This window comes from Zingiber officinale, chromosome 9B, assembly GCF_018446385.1.
Source record: "Zingiber officinale cultivar Zhangliang chromosome 9B, Zo_v1.1, whole genome shotgun sequence".
NCBI classification, from domain to species: domain Eukaryota; kingdom Viridiplantae; phylum Streptophyta; class Magnoliopsida; order Zingiberales; family Zingiberaceae; genus Zingiber; species Zingiber officinale.
In genome coordinates this window covers 65,297,717-65,309,791 of record NC_056003.1, presented here as the reverse complement: position 1 = coordinate 65,309,791, position 12,075 = coordinate 65,297,717, and the positions used below count along the sequence as shown (strand labels likewise).

The window sequence follows — 12,075 nt, the reverse complement described above, 5'->3', positions numbered from 1 at the left end:
TTGATCTTTGGAGATCAAGGATCGAGAATTTCTTGATGGTGGAGATAGAGCAATGGTTTGCTCTAATGGAAGGCTTCGAAGCTCCAAAGAATTCAAAAGGCAAGATCTTAAAGAAGAGCAAATGGAGTCAAGAACAAATTCAAATGAGAGAGGCTAATGACAAAGTGACCAAGCTTTTAGTCAATCTATTGCCGAGCAACATATTGGAGAAAATTGGAGAATTTGAAGATGCAAAGGAATTGTGGAGCAAGTTGGCCAAACTTCATGAAGAACCTCCACTATACCAAATCAAGATAAATACAAAGAGGGCGACTCATTGGAGTAAGAACAAGAGGAGGAGAATTCCGAGGTTGAGAGATGCTCAACTTCTGAAGAAGAAGTCCAAGAAGCCTCATCTTCAAAGGAATGCAATGAAAAGGGCAAAGAGGGAACATACTCTTTGTTCCATGTACATGTTGAAGATGATGAAGCCTCCACCTCTAGGATTGAGGGAGAGCAATTTTCGTTGACACCGGATCGAGAAGAAAAATAAGTCTCCACATCCGGGTCAAGAGAAGAAGAGGATGAAGAAGCTTCCACCTCCACAAGTTGAGTCAAATCTATTGGAGGAGCATCATTATCGGATCAAGAGGAAGTCTCTACCTCCGGAACAAAAGGAGAAGATGACATCCCTACACATGAAGGTATAAATAGTTCAATTAAGAATAAAAGTCATATTATATATTTTGAGTGTAGGGAACATGGGCATTACAAGAGCAAATGCCCTAAATTGGCCAAGAAAACGGGCCAAGTGGCACCTAAGGGAAAGAAGAAGCCCAAGGAGACTGCCCCCACAACAAAGAAGAAAAAGGAGCACATTGTGTGCTTCTCTTGCAATCAAAAGGGGCACTATCGGAGTCAATGTCCCAAGGAGAAGAAAACGGTCAAGGCTCAAGGAGGAAGCACAACTCAAGGGGGAGCCTCCAAGGTAAAACGAAAGGTATCATTCATTGAGCCTATCCCTTTAAATAATGGTAAAAAGCATGCTAATTCCAATTTTTATCATTTTAATGCTATTTATCATAAAAATAGGGAGCATGATAGCATTAAAGAAAAACATATGGTTCTCCATGCTAAGACTACCACACCTAGGGTTAGGAAGGTAGGCAAAAGGTTAAGCAATAACACTAAGGACCATAGTTATAAGCCTAGAAATAAAAATACTCAAGGATTTAAAGAAAAATCAAAATCTAGGGATTTATGGGAAGAAAATCAAGTCTTGAGGTCAAGACTTGATAAAATGGAAAAGACCCTAAAAAGGAAGGAAAGTATTTTAAAAGGGCAAAATAAGCAAAACCTAGGTTTAGCACTACAAGGGTCATCCACGGGCCATAGGGATTTGGGATACAAACCTAAAATTAAAAAGGATGTGTCTTATTACCATATGGTTCCATATAATTATGGAACCAACCCTAAGTCAAATTGTCAAGTCAAAAATACTAGGGAGGTTATTCCTAAAAGTATTTTTGCAACAAATGTGACTAAGACTTCTAAGAAGTCCAAGAAAGTCACAAAGAAGGTTACAAGGAAAGAAATCCCTAGAGTTGACCTAAGAAATGTGACTAAGGCTTCTAAGAAGCCTAACAAGGTCACTAGGAAGGCATCTAGGGAAGTTATCCCTAGTGAGTACCTAGAGCATCCAAGGAGCACCAATAGGTTTTGGGTTCCTAGGAGCATTTTCTCAACCCCTTAGATGGGATAGAGAGTGTCAACTCCGATTAGAATGGTAGTTAACCCAACTTTGATGAAGTTCACACTCGGAGAGCATTTTCAAGGTTATTATTAACCTTTGAAAATGAAAAGGATAAATGGTTACTCTTGGAGAGAGTAAAATGTGTCATATTTTAAGAAATTGGATGTAATTTTAAAGTGACACAAAATTAGGAAAATCAAAAGAAATGTCAAAATTGAATTTTGGCATTTTCTTGGGAAATAGTGGGCAATCTAGGTTTTAAATTTTAAGTTAGCTAAGGTTTAAGGATACTTAGATAGTTATTCTAAGTATTTTATTTATGCTAATTTACCATACGTTGTTTGCCCATCATATGTCAGGACATCATATTTTGCATTCATGTTTTATTATGAAAAATACAAAAATACCATGTCATGTCATACATACATCATGTAGTCATAGGAAATTTTCTTTTGAAAATTATTTATCTTTGATGTATGCCATAACACATCATGCATTGTTTTTAATTCCTTGCAAACTAAGGACAAAAGGCATTCATTAACAAGTAACATCCTTGGTGGATGTTCCTAACTTCAAAATGTCTAGATAGACATGCATGATCCCTAGATTAGGGCAAAACCAAAGTCACATCTCACTAAGAACTATAAGATGACTTGTATGTAGTTTCATACACATTAAATACAAGTGAGATGTTAGGATGATGAACAAAACTCAAGAAGTTGATTTAGTGCATTCTTTTGAGTTTTAAATTCATCAAAACACATAGTTATGTGTTTTCCAATCATTGGGAAAGCTAATGTACAAGTCATGTGCATTGAGCCCAAGGAACATGGTTGGATATTGGTTTTGAAAATAATTTTAAAATAATTTTGGAAAACCTTGGTGAAGACTATCTTTTGATAGTAATCATCATTGAAAAGTTAGACACAAACTAGAAGAAAACACTAAAGTTTTTACAAGTTTTTGAGTTTGTGTCAATCTTAGAAAATATGAAGTATTTTTTTAGAAAACTATTTTTCCATGATAATATATACCCTAAATAATGTCTGCAACGATTTTTATGATTTTTGGAATTTTGTAGAATTTTCTAGGGGTTTTTGAAGTTGACTAAAATGAAATTTCAGCAACTTCAGACCTTCAATCGATCACCCGATCGATTGTAGGGTCTCAATCGATCGGGCGATCGATTAAGAGTGAGCTTCTCACAAACAGAAGCTCACTGGATCGATCCACTAATCGATCCATGCAATCTAAATCGATCAGTGGATCGATTCAGCGGGGTTCAATCGATTGGGACCCAACCCCAATCGATTGGGGATGCTGATTTTTAGCTGGGAAAGCTTATTTTCAGCATTTTGAACCATTTTTAGTCTATAAAACCATTCCTAACCCCTCAAAACACAATTGTATACATTTAGGGGGAGTTTTCATGATGAAAACAAGGATGGATTGGTCAAGAAAGACTAAGTAGAGGTTTAGGTTGAGGTTTGGTTTCAATATTAAATTTTTGAACCTCAAAACTTCTAAATTTGGGTTTCCTAAAGGTTTAGGGATTCCAAGTCATTGTTGGTGCAATGAGAGAAGTTACGTGCATATCTTTAGGGTGAGTTACTCTTTAAGGACATGAAACTTTTTTTCATACACCTTGGAAGGGGGCTAACCTTCTTTAGCGAAAATGCTCAAGGTTGGACATTTGAATGTAATGGAGAGAAGATATCTTCATTATTCGTGTGATGGATGCTCACGGATAAGCATTTGATGACAATGATGGGTATGATACCTTCATTTGAATAGTGTGTGAATATACCAAGTAGTATATGCTCAAGGATGAGTGTTAAAAATAATGAAGGGTATGGGACCTTCGTTATTATGTTGTGAATAACGAGTGAAGTTGTAAACAATGTTGGGTAACTCTTCAGGAGGAGAGTTTTTTATGTGTGCCAATAGGAGGAGAATGTGTGGTTAAGTTAGACCTTCATTACCTAAAGAGGGAGTTTACCCTCTAGGAAAGGGGGAAAATGAAGGAAACCATCATTCATATATTGGCATGAAGGGAGTTGAGGCTATAGGATTAGCCTAACTTAAAAGTGGTATTGTCAAACATCAAAAAGGGGAAGATTATTGGTGCAATATTCCCTAGGTCAAGGTTAACCTGGTTGAATGAGCTTGAATTGGGTCAAGCTCGAGTCTTGATGTTTGGGTTTCGATGTTTGAAAATACATGTAGACAATACATGGAGATTGCAGGTGCGATTGTTCATGTGGGGAGATTGTGAAGGAGAGTCAAGTAGGTCAAGGTTGACTAGATACTTAACTTGAAAAGACCTAATGAGTGAAGCTAGGTAGAAGAAAATCCTGGTGAGTGAAGCCAGGTGAAAGACCTAGTAAGTGAAGCTAGGCAGTTAGGAAATCTTGGTAAGTGAAGTCAGGTGAAAGACCTAGTAAGTGAACCTAGGCAGTTGGAAAATCCTGGTAAGTGAAGTCAGGTGAAAGACCTAGTGAGTGAAGCTAGGTAGTTGGGAAATCCTGGTGAGTGAAGCCAGGTGAAAGACCTAGTGAGTGAAGCTAGGCAGTTGGGAAATCCTGGTGAGTGAAGCCAGTTGAAAGACCTAGTGAGTGAAGCTAGGTAGTAAGGAAAGACCTGGTGAGTGAAGCCAGGCAGTTGGGAAGTCCAAGTAGGTCAAAGGGATTGACCAGATACTTGGCACGAGGAAATCCAGATGGGTCAAGATTTGACCAGACATCTGGTGAAAGTCCAAGTGGGTCATGGAGGACCGGACACTTGGCACGAGAAGAAAAGTCCAAGTGGGTCAAAGGGATTGACCAGACACTTGGTGAGGGTGTCCTGGCAGGTCAAGGGTGGCCGAATGCTAGGCATGATGTACCAACAAATCATGGTTGACCGGATGTTGGTTTAGGGGACTTTAGACTTGGTTTTGGGCAAAAACAAGGATCTGGATCGATCAGCTGATCGATTGGCTCATGCCCAATCGATCAGCTGATCGATTGGGTGAGTCCCCGCGACAAAGGCTTCCCCAATCGATCAGCCGATCGATTGGGGAGAATTCCCGATTGCACTGAAAGCCTCCCAATCGATCGGCTGATCGATTGGGAGCCTCCAATCGATCGGCTGATCAATTGAAAGCTGCGATTTTGTGCGATAAGCCCTGGATCGATCAGCCGATCGATCCAGGCGATTCCCAATAGCACAGAGGCGCTCTGGATCGATCAGCCGATCGATCCAAAGCCTCCCCGATTGATTGGGAGCAATCCAATCAATTGGGATTCGATTGTTGGCGTCGTATTTAGCCGTGGGCGAGCGATTCTCTCAGTAGAACTTGGCAAGAGCTCTCGGTTTTCTCCTTCAGCGAACACAGATCTTCACAGTGACTTCTCCATAGTTCTCACGCCAGATCTAAAGGTTCTTGGAGGCTTGTGCTGGTACACGTCCAAGTCAAGAGGCGAGGAAGAAGCTAGGGTTAGGGTTTCTTGTGCATATCTTGTAAGCTTTTGCTTTTATTGTATTTCCTTTCCCTTTTCTTCTTGTACTGTGAGCTTGTAGGGCTTCTCCGCCTTCGGTAGTTACCGAGAAGAAATGTTTTCATAGTGGAGGGTGCGTGAGTGTGTGGATCCTTGGACTAGTCACCTCTCCTTGAGGTGGATACCAAGTAAATCTGTAGTGTTAGCGTTGTATGTTTGTTCTTTGTATTTTCCGCTACATTTCATCACCAGAAGCAAGCAACGACGAGCACGAGATCGCGCCGAGCTATTCACCCCCCCCCTCTAGCTACATTTCGGTCCTAACACATATCGTCCAGAGCATACATAGCTCGGGAGTTATCCATGAAGTATGTCGTTGAGTTATCCATGCATTTCGAGATCTTCCACTATATCTGCATGAGTTAAGAGTCAAGGATCCTGAACATATGTGGCACTACACAGGCATGACGATAATCAGTTGTCCATGGTTTGTACGTCCCGACCTGTACACCAGGTATGTATTCCGACCTGCTTCTGTCGTTAGTTATCCATGGCTTGTACGTCCCGACCTGTACACCAGGTCTGTATTCCGACCTACTTCTGTCGTTAGTTATCCATGGCTTGTACGTCCCGACTTGTATGCCAGGTCTGTGAGCCCAGTTCTCCACTATAACTGGCCTGTGAGCCCAGCTCTTGATTGCTATCTAGGCTGGATCTGGGCCAACTTACAATCCTCTCCTTGGACTGCCCCGTCAGCTGAGACTTTGACCATGGTCACGCACGCTTGACTTCTGACCTCCACAGGGGCTGGACTTCTGACCTCCACGTAAGCTTGACTTCTGACTTCCACGGGGGCTGGACTTCTGACCTCCACGTAAGCTTGACTCCTGACCATCCTGTGGTCTTGACTCCTAACCACATCATCTTACTGACCCCACAATCATGCACAGTATCAGCGATGAAAAATTTTCATCACAAACCTATCGTAACATATTGTAAAAAACTACGATGAAATATATGACGAATATATTGATTCGTCGCAAATTTTTTGCGATGAATTTAGAAATTTGTCGTAGATTCTGCAACAAATTCCTAAATTTGTCGTCAATTTATGTGACGAATTCAAAAATTTGTCATAGATTCCACAATAAATTTTAAGATTCATTACAGGTTTCTACGTTGAATTTCCAAATCCATCACAAATTTCTGCATTGAATTTTATGATTCATTGTAGATTTCTAGGATGAATTTTTAGATTCATCATAGTTTTCTATGATGAATTTTGTTATACATCATAGATTCTGTGATAATTTTTGGGATTCGTCTCATATTTCACAACGAATATTGGGGTTCATAAAAAAAAATTAATGATGAATTTAGGGGTTCATTGTAAAAATCGACAATGAATTTGAAAATTCATTGGAAAATATGTGATGAAAAAAAGCATCTTAGATCTACATTTCTAAATTTTATGATGATTTTTTTCCAAATTTTTAACTAATTTTATGATAAAAATAAAATTCATCGTAAAATCTACGACGAATATCTTATTTTCACCCCAAAATTTGGGGACAATATTTCTATGACGACAATTTTTCATCGCAGATTTCATCATAAAATTTTTTTGTAACAATTTTTTTTTTAAATTTATCACAAAATTCATTACAAAAGTATATATATATATATTTTTTTTTAGTGATTTGAACATCTTTCAATGTCTAAGTAACCTGATTGGCACCTCTTCTGTAATCATTAAACTTATTATTTAACTTTATTGTTCAAACGTCAGAATCTTAAACAATACTCAAACTTGACCAGGTTGGTCAACATGGATATGGACCAATTGCACCAACAACCTTCAATTCTGGGTTTGTGCCAACTTTTAATGCATAAAAAAATTTACAAATAAATTTGTTGTCCAAAAGTCAATGAGTTTGACAAGTTTGAACATTGAAGATGAGGGAAGGAGACTATGGGCACCCAAATACATTAACATTTAATGAGTTAATTGGTCCGTCCGGCTGTAGATGTGCATTCCTGCTAGACGTGTAATTTATAAGTATCTTAAAGTATGTAGGTATTAAAATAAATTCTATTTTACTTAGCTATATTGTTACGTACTTGTAAAACTTTTGTTTTGTTTAAACTTATAAATTGCATGTAATCTATGCTAAATATAATCTCCTTTGCATGCTTAGCAAAGAGTAATTAGTTTTCTAGATCCTATTGTGTGTTATAACATAACCAACTGACTAAAGAGTACCGATCACAGCATCATCAATTTGACAGATAACTAATAACTCGACAATATTAAGATCAAGGAGGTATCATTCTACATAACTTTGAATCATCCCACACCATAATTCAAAACAAATGAAGACTGATTAATAATCACTTCGCTTAGCTCTTGACTTTGATAGGTCGAACTTCAAATCCACCTTCTTTCCTCTTCTCAAGCGAGTAGGGCATGTAAGTTCCTAAAATTTTATCCCACGTAACGAAGAATGGTTGCGAGAAATTGAATTTGGTGCCATAGAGCTGATGATGCACATCATGATATGCACTGTTGTTGCTAAAGAACATGTGTAATAGGTTCCCAGGCAGCCACAAGCCACAATGGTCGTCGACAGTCTTAATAGTCGCAAAGCAAAAGAAGAAAATGCCAGTGCGAGGAGTCATCCCCGAGACAACAAACGATAGAGCTCCACCAAGAGTGTCTAGGAGAAGACCCTCTAGAGGGTGGTTGTACAGTGCACCATAGGCGTAGGGCACAACGAGGGTGTGGTGCTTGGAGTGAATGTGCTTGTACAATGACTTATTGATGTGCATGTACCTGTGAATGAAATACTGCCATGTATCGAGCACAAACATGGCAGCCATGAACTGGATGGCGAGCGTGAGTAAGCTGGGTTGCACCTTTGTTCCGTTATCGTCGCTAACAACCTGCGAGTACATACAGATCAACCCTTGTAGCAAGATAATGAGAAGCGATTGAGTGTCATCTGCCGTATAGCTGAGATATGGCAAATGACCAAATCGCATATCTAAATTTTCAAAATTTCCAAAGAGCATATCATAGTTTGGTATTTATCAAAGATCTACCTCTTTTTCAAAATACTTCTCCCATTAAAAATAATATAAAAAAACTTTTCAAACACCATGGTTGATTGCCAGCTCTAGCCACAAAATCGGGACTAAGTCGGCCACGTGACCAAGCAGAAGATCACATGGCGAGGTTGGCAGCATTATTAGAAATGTGGGATAAAATTTTCTAATCATTATCTACACCAAGCAGAAGACTACATTATTAGCCACAAAGATCTACATCAAACTTTTCCAACTCTGGCCTTGACTGATCTAGCCATGATTCTATGGCCAAAGCCGGCCCTGCAGCAAGTCCAGAGTTTGCACGACCAACCTAGCCGCAATGACCGACCAGGACCTCTAGCTACAAAATCCTGGCTAGGGCGACCACGTGACCAGACCAGCAGTCGCGTTGTAAGAATTCACAACCAGGGCCAGGGTGTGCGGCCAGGCCAGAGGTCATGCAGTTAGGTTGATCGCTGCCTTACCCACGATCGGCTTGGCCTTACGGCCTACTCTGGCCCGACTGCAATCGACTTAGGTCACAATTTTGAGCCTAGAGGTGGCAATTTATAGTCTTTTTTTTAAAAAAAATATTTTTAATGGAAGAGGTATTTTAGGAAAGGATATATATGCTATTGGGTAAATACTAAACTATGATACTCTCATTGGAATGTTTCGAAATTTAGGTACTCAATTTGGTAATTTGCCATAGATATAGAGGACAAACTCGACTTGATGACGATCGATGCGAATAGTGACGCAAGCAGATTTCAAGATAGGAGTAGTTCACATACGGAGAACAAAGAAAGGGAAACCGCAATCTGAAAAGCCTGTTGAACAAGAACGCCTTTGACGACGGTGGACTTAGAGACGACATTCTTGGTGTCCTCTTCAGCCTTGTTGTGCAATCTGTACTCGTCCAAGTCGCCGAGCAACGCATAGATTCCTGAGTAGATCCAATACACAGCAACAGGCACAAATGTGCCTAAAACCTCATCAGATGCCACTGCAAATGCCATGGAAAAATCGATTAGATGATGAATGCTTCTTCTTCGATTAAGCGTCTTATTAATAGTTGAAATGTAGTCTTGTTTGGCGTAGATAAGACGTTTGATGATTCAGGTTAAGATTTTTAATTAATTACATTCAATTAATTAATTATTAGATTTTGTTTTGTTAAGTTTTAGTTATTTAATTTACATTGATGGCTCAGACCAGGAATTTTGTCTTGGTTAGGCAGACTATTTAGTTGAATGGCATCTATTTTTAATGTTATATATAATCTGTTAGAGAAAATAGAGTGAAGCTTTTCAGTGTTTTTTTAGTGTGTTTCCTTTTTCCTTGAATAAAAAAGGAACAAATTTCTCACGGATATATTTTGATTTTATTTTATTTTTAATAATCTAAGTTTTTGGACTTCACCTGACTAATTTGAAGGAGGTATGCACACTGTTGAAAAATATAAACTAGATTAATTAAGTATTTAATATTGTGTGCATGAATATTAGAGGTCTTTTGGAGGATTCATGAATGACCCTTTGGATGATACATGTATATCATTTAATATTGGTTCATGTATTTATGTAGATACATCTTGGGTATACACTATAAATACCCTATAGATTTAACAATTTAGACATGAAGAAAATATGAAGAAATAGTTTCCTCCCATTTTGAGTGTTATAGTTTTTTAGTTTTTGCTCTTCATCTTCTAACAAAGTGGTATCAGAGCCACCATTTGTGTTTGGAGACAAAGCTTGAAGAAGATGTCGAATGGAACCCCATTTGTTGTTCCATCTCTCACCAAGGAAAATTATGATAATTGGTGCATAAGAATGAAGGCTTTGCTTGGATCATATGAAGCTTGGGATCCTGTGGAGAATGGCGTTGATGAAAATGTGGCATCCGCCAAGAAGAAGGACCAAAAGGCGCTCACCCTCATCCATCAAAGTTTGGATGAAAAGATGTTCGAGAAAGTTGCTGCGGCAACTACTTCCAAGCAAGCATGGGAAACTCTTCAAGCTTCATTTAAAGGTGTTGATAAAGTGAAGAAGGTACGTCTCCAAACATTGAGAGGAGAGTTTGAATCTCTACGCATGAAGGATTCCGAATCCATTTCAGATTATTTTTCAAGAGTATTGGCTGTCACTAATCAATTGAAAAGATATGGAGATGATATGAAAGATGATCGAATTGTTGGAAAAATTTTGAGATCTTTGGATCCAAAATTTAATTATATCGTGGTTGCCATCGAAGAGTCTAAAGATCTAGACACCATGACCGTTGATGAACTTGCCGGATCTTTACAAGCACATGAAGAAAGATTGATAAAACCGGTTCAAGAATCGGTTGAACAAGCTTTGAAAGCAAAGCTATCATTGAAGGACACATTCCAAGGCACATCCCAAAGAGGCCGCGGACGTGGAGGATCTCGAGGGCAAGGCCAAGGTCGAGGTCGTGGTCATGGAAGAGGTGGACGAGGTGACAAAAACACCTCATATAATAATGAGAGGAGTCAAAACTTCAATCAAAGAAGAAGTCGTGGAAGAGGTAGAAGTCGTGGAGGCCATCAAATGAGGTATGACAAATCTGAAGTTGAGTGTTTTACTTGTCATCGTCTTGGCCACTATTCTTGGGAATGTAGAAATAATATGGAGGAGACAAATAATTTTGCGGAGTGCAATGATGCAAAAGAAGATTTAGGTCCTACTTTGCTTCTAGCTTGCAAAAATGATCAAGATGAGAATGAGAGCACATGGTATCTTGATTCCGGTGCAAGTAACCACATTTGCGGAAGGAGAAATTTGTTCGTGGAACTTGATGAATCAACCAATGGAGATATAACATTTGGTGACTCTTCGAAAGTTCAAGTGAAAGGAAAAGGTACGATTTTGATTCGTTCAAAAGATGGAAGTCATCAATTAATTTCCAATGTGTTTTATGTGCCGGCTATGAAAAGTAACATTTTGAGTTTGGGCCAATTATTGGAAAAGAATTATGATATTCACCTAAAAGATAAATACTTGACATTGAAAGATGAAAGTGGAAGATTGCTTGCTAAGGTGCCCATGACAAAGAACCGAATGTTTTTGCTAAATATTCAAAGTGATATTCCTATGTGTTTGAAATCTTGTTTCAAAGATTCATCTTGGCTATGGCACATGAGATTTGGGCATTTGAACTTCGATGGGCTAACAATGATGAGCAGATGAAGAATGGTGAAAGGATTGCCTTCCATAAACCATCCTAATCAACTTTGTGAAGGATGTCTTTTTGGCAAGCAAGCGAGGAAAAGTTTTCCTAAGGAGTCTTTAACAAGGGCTCAACATCCATTGGAGTTGATACACTCGGATGTGTGCGGACCAATCAAACCATCATCACTTGGTGAGAATAATTACTTTGTGCTTTTCATTGATGACTATTCTCGGAAAACTTGGGTGTATTTTTTGAAGGCAAAATCGGAAGTGTTTGGAACCTTCAAAAGGTTCAAATTAATGGTGGAGAAACAAAGTGGCTATCAAATCAAAGCTCTTCGGTCCGATAGAGGTAGAGAATTCACATCTAATGAATTCAAGGTTTTTTGTGAAGAAAATGACATCCATCGTCTCATGACGACTCCATACTCACCACAACAAAATGGAATAGCAGAGAGGAAGAACCGAACTATTCTCAACATGGTAAGGAGTATGTTAAAGAGTAAGAATATGCCAAATAAATATTGGGCCGAAGCTGTCTCTTGTGCAGTATACTTGATGAATCGGTGTCACACTAAAAGTG

The 12,075-nt window shown here is 38.8% G+C and overlaps 1 protein-coding gene across 1 annotated transcript; it reads right to left on the bottom strand.

The window, feature by feature from the left end:
• Positions 1–7,519: 7,519 nt before the first annotated feature.
• On the bottom strand, positions 7,520–9,318 carry LOC122025074 (sphinganine C4-monooxygenase 2-like). The gene is made up of 2 exons (XM_042583832.1): positions 9,093–9,318; positions 7,520–8,154 (listed from the first exon to the last, which is right to left on the bottom strand). Exons 1-2 carry the CDS (start codon positions 9,315–9,317, stop codon positions 7,612–7,614), a joined length of 768 nt encoding a protein of 255 aa, XP_042439766.1. The 5' UTR covers position 9,318; the 3' UTR covers positions 7,520–7,611.
• Positions 9,319–12,075: the final 2,757 nt, after the last annotated feature.

What these genes read in the sequence shown, in the direction of transcription:
- LOC122025074 (XM_042583832.1), bottom strand. Translation starts at nt 9,317, where the DNA reads ATGGCATTTGCAGTGGCATCTGATGAGGTTTTAGGCACATTTGTGCCT. An exon ending in TTTCCCTTTCTTTGTTCTCC is followed by an intron (nt 8,155 to 9,092) that starts GTATGTGAACTA and finishes ATGTACTCGCAG; the next exon opens with GTTGTTAGCGACGATAACGG.